The sequence below is a fragment of the Tribolium madens genome, unplaced genomic scaffold (assembly GCF_015345945.1).
Source record: "Tribolium madens isolate multiple individuals breed KSU strain unplaced genomic scaffold, Tmad_KSU_1.1 Scaffold_97;HRSCAF=244;Tcas5.2_LG3a, whole genome shotgun sequence".
Lineage (NCBI taxonomy): Eukaryota > Metazoa > Arthropoda > Insecta > Coleoptera > Tenebrionidae > Tribolium > Tribolium madens.
In genome coordinates, this window is record NW_025401069.1 from 12,781,026 (window position 1) to 12,784,372 (window position 3,347).

Genomic DNA, 3,347 nt, shown 5'->3' on the forward strand with positions numbered 1-3,347 from the left:
TTAGGGTGTCAAGGCAATATAGTTAGAGTAAATTTTTACCCTAATTCCATCTACACCTTTTTCAAGTGTAATTCAGAAATCATAACATCTAATTTAGATTAGTCAATTTAGTTTCAGAAAGAGTAAATTGAAATTTAGATTAGTCAATTGTCTTTCAGAAAATGTTAATAGTAATTCAGAAGAGTAAAATGAGTTTCAGAAACCATGAGATGTAATTCAGATTAGTTAATTTAATTTCAGAAAGCATAAATTGGAATTCAGATTAGTCAATTGTATTTCATAAAGTAATAATTGTAATTCAAAAATCATTACTGTAATTCAGAACAGTAAATAAATTCAATTTCATGTTACTGTTACTTACTGTTATCTCAAAATGAAGTTTACACATAAACACGATTTATTTTATTTTCGGAATTAAAGAATTACATACTCTTGCCATTTTACAAAATAAATAAGATATTTTGTTTTCAAAGGAATTTTGGTAATGTAATTTTTAAATGAAAATAACAAATTCTGAATTACAATTGTCGAATTCTCAATTACAAATGACAAACTTTGAATTATAACTAACACTTTCTGAAATACAACTGACTAATCTGAATTTCAATTTACGCTTTCTGAAGTTAAATTAATTAATCTGAATTACATCTGGTGGTTTCTGAAATTCAGTTTACGGTTCTAAATTACAATTAATACTTTCTCAAATATAATTGACAAATCCAAATTACAATTAAAGTTTTCTGAAATATATCTTACGCTTTCTGAATTACACTTGGAAAAGGTGTAGTTTAGGAAGCCCCTAAATAAAAATTTCAACATTTTATTTTTGTACTTGTTTAGGTGTATAAAAGTTATCATCTGTACCTACCAAACTTTGAAATTTTTTTGTAAAATGATTTCGGAAATATGGAAAAAAAAACCTATTAAAAGACGCACCCCTTGCGTAGCAGTTTTCGATATATGTTCATAGAAAATTTTTGTTATAAAAATGAATATTCTATCTCCTGTTTAAATTTGTAACAATAAAAAGTATTAAAAAATTATTTTATTTTTTGTTACTTTTGTGAATTAATTTGTATTTTTTTTATGTTTAACTAGAATCTCTTATTTCAATTTAAAATAAAAACGTGTACTTAGAGATTTTTGCTTTTTAATTCGCCTTCTTTCATTTCATTTTCATGGACCAACAAGAAACCCCCCCCTGAAATAAAATCCTGGTTACGGCCCTGTCTCTGTCACTGTCATTTCGCCACCAGATGTGGTATAAGCTCTACACTCTTAATTTTACACTTTTCTTAAATAGTATTATAGCAAAAGTTTATTCTAAAACATTTTTATTGGCATTTGATCGACTATAAATTCATCCACGTCAGCAGAGATTGTTTTTCCGTGTGAGTTAATTTTTTGTGAGCTTTTTTCGCGTGGGCTTTTATTCATATGAGTTTTTTTCATTGTGCGTTTTTTTCTAAGTGGGCTAATTTTTTGTGGGTTTTTTTTCTCTGTGTGCGTTTTTTTCGAATGAGTATTTTTCGGTGTGAGCTTTTTTCCGTGTGGGCTTTTTTCTTGGCGCATTTTTCGCGTGGGCTTATTTCATGGATCCGAAAAAATACCTGAGGGTAGCTGAAGTCGCGTTTTGTCCCCGGGTAGGTTTCAAGTCTTTGGTGCAGATGTTGTGCCAGTCGCGGCATGAAGGGGGCGAGGGCTCTTAGGGCCGTATCGAGGCAATGCGTCAAGGTCCAGCAATGTCCGGCGGCATTTCCGCTCTCTGACAGTTTGAAAGCCCTCTTGGTCGTCTCCTAAACGAAAGAGATACCGGTCAATAGCGGGAAAAAAACTACACCGAGAACACGAAAGCTCCATTAAGTCCTTAGTGGCGCAAGGTGAAATGGATTAGTTTTCCGGATGTTAGTGGAAAGTGTGTTAGTTTTTAATCCTCGGACGGAATTTTCTTCCCCAATTATTGAAACTCGGAATACATAAATGAGTGAGGAGCTTTCAATTCAATTAGAGAAATGCGATAGCTCGCTGGGGAGACTCGATGCAATATCGAGCTTTCATTTCCGCTAGAATGGAATGTACGAGAACGGAGCTTCGCCACAATTATGACGGCTAAGAACGATTTCTCTCAATTATGAGATATTTTTCGATAAAACCCCGATTATTTTATTTGTTTCAAATTAAAAATATCGATCCTATCATTTCGAGGATCTAAGTCTCAATTACGATAAAACTTTTTACAAAAAATGTCACGTGAAATTTTAAAATAATCTGACGCAAATTGAAAAAAAATAATATTTCACAAAAAGTCTTAAGGCCAAAGAACAGGTTTTAGTCTGTTACTGAATAATGAACAATCCGTTGGAAAGTTGGGAGAAATAGATACAAAATTGGATTTTTAAACGGAATATGCGAAAGAGAAAAACCTAGCTTGTGTCTCTTGAAACCGACGACATGCACAAATTCTGTGGCAAAAAATAAAACCTGTTTGAGTTTATAACAAAAAAATTTCTAAATTGAGTGTAATTTAAATCATGAAAAAGAAATAACTAACTTACCTAAACTTGAATGGTATTTGAAACTAAAAATGCACAAACAAATAAATAATTCAAAATTAAAGTGGTCTATGATTATTAAATAAGTTTTTTTAGTTCTTTTGTAAATCTCTAAAGCCTTTTAAGATTGTTATTTAAGTTTTTCTTTAAATTCTTTTGTCTCTTCTACAAATTATCAATTTTTTAAAAATTGCTCTGATTTTTTATATCTTTTTACATTTCTGATTCCTTTCTGAATTATTTTCCATGTTCTTTATTGTTATTATATTCTCTTTTGATTCTCTAGAAATTTTTCTACACTATTTGATAGAGTTTTATTTAGATTCTTCTTCCTAAATCCTTCAAGAATCTAAAGAAAGTCTACACATTCTATTCTTCTACATTTTTTTCTAAATTCTTCTAAAATTTACCTCAAGATTTTTCATCTTTCCATTATTATTTTCAAGATTCTTTTCTAGACCTATCCGTAAACATTTTTTATACAGAACATTTCTTAGATATTTCTTCAAATTCCTTCTTAAATTTTTATTAAAATTCTTTTTTAAATTTTGTTTTAATATCTTAAATTCTCTTCTTTGATATTCTTTAAAAATCAATTTTGCCAGATTTCCTCTTTCTGCCAAATTTACAATAATTTTACAATCACGCCATAACTTTTGTTTTTTTCTTTCTAGATTATTTTTTCGACTTTACTTAGATTCGTTTCTAGATTTTCCTCTAAAATCTTCTAAAAAAATTTCTCTAATGTTTTCTCCAAATTCTTTTTTAGATTTTTTTTATTTCTTTTAGATTCTT

At 29.4% G+C, this 3,347-nt stretch overlaps 1 protein-coding gene across 1 annotated transcript in view; it reads right to left on the bottom strand.

Moving 5' to 3' along the window:
• Positions 1-3,347, bottom strand: part of LOC123014671 (valine--tRNA ligase-like) — a 32,787-nt gene that overhangs the window by 3,187 nt on the left and 26,253 nt on the right. The window contains exon 10 of the mRNA XM_044413894.1: positions 1,611-1,796. Within this exon, the coding sequence (XP_044269829.1) occupies positions 1,611-1,796 (186 nt within the window). The remainder of the gene's footprint in view (positions 1-1,610; positions 1,797-3,347) is intronic.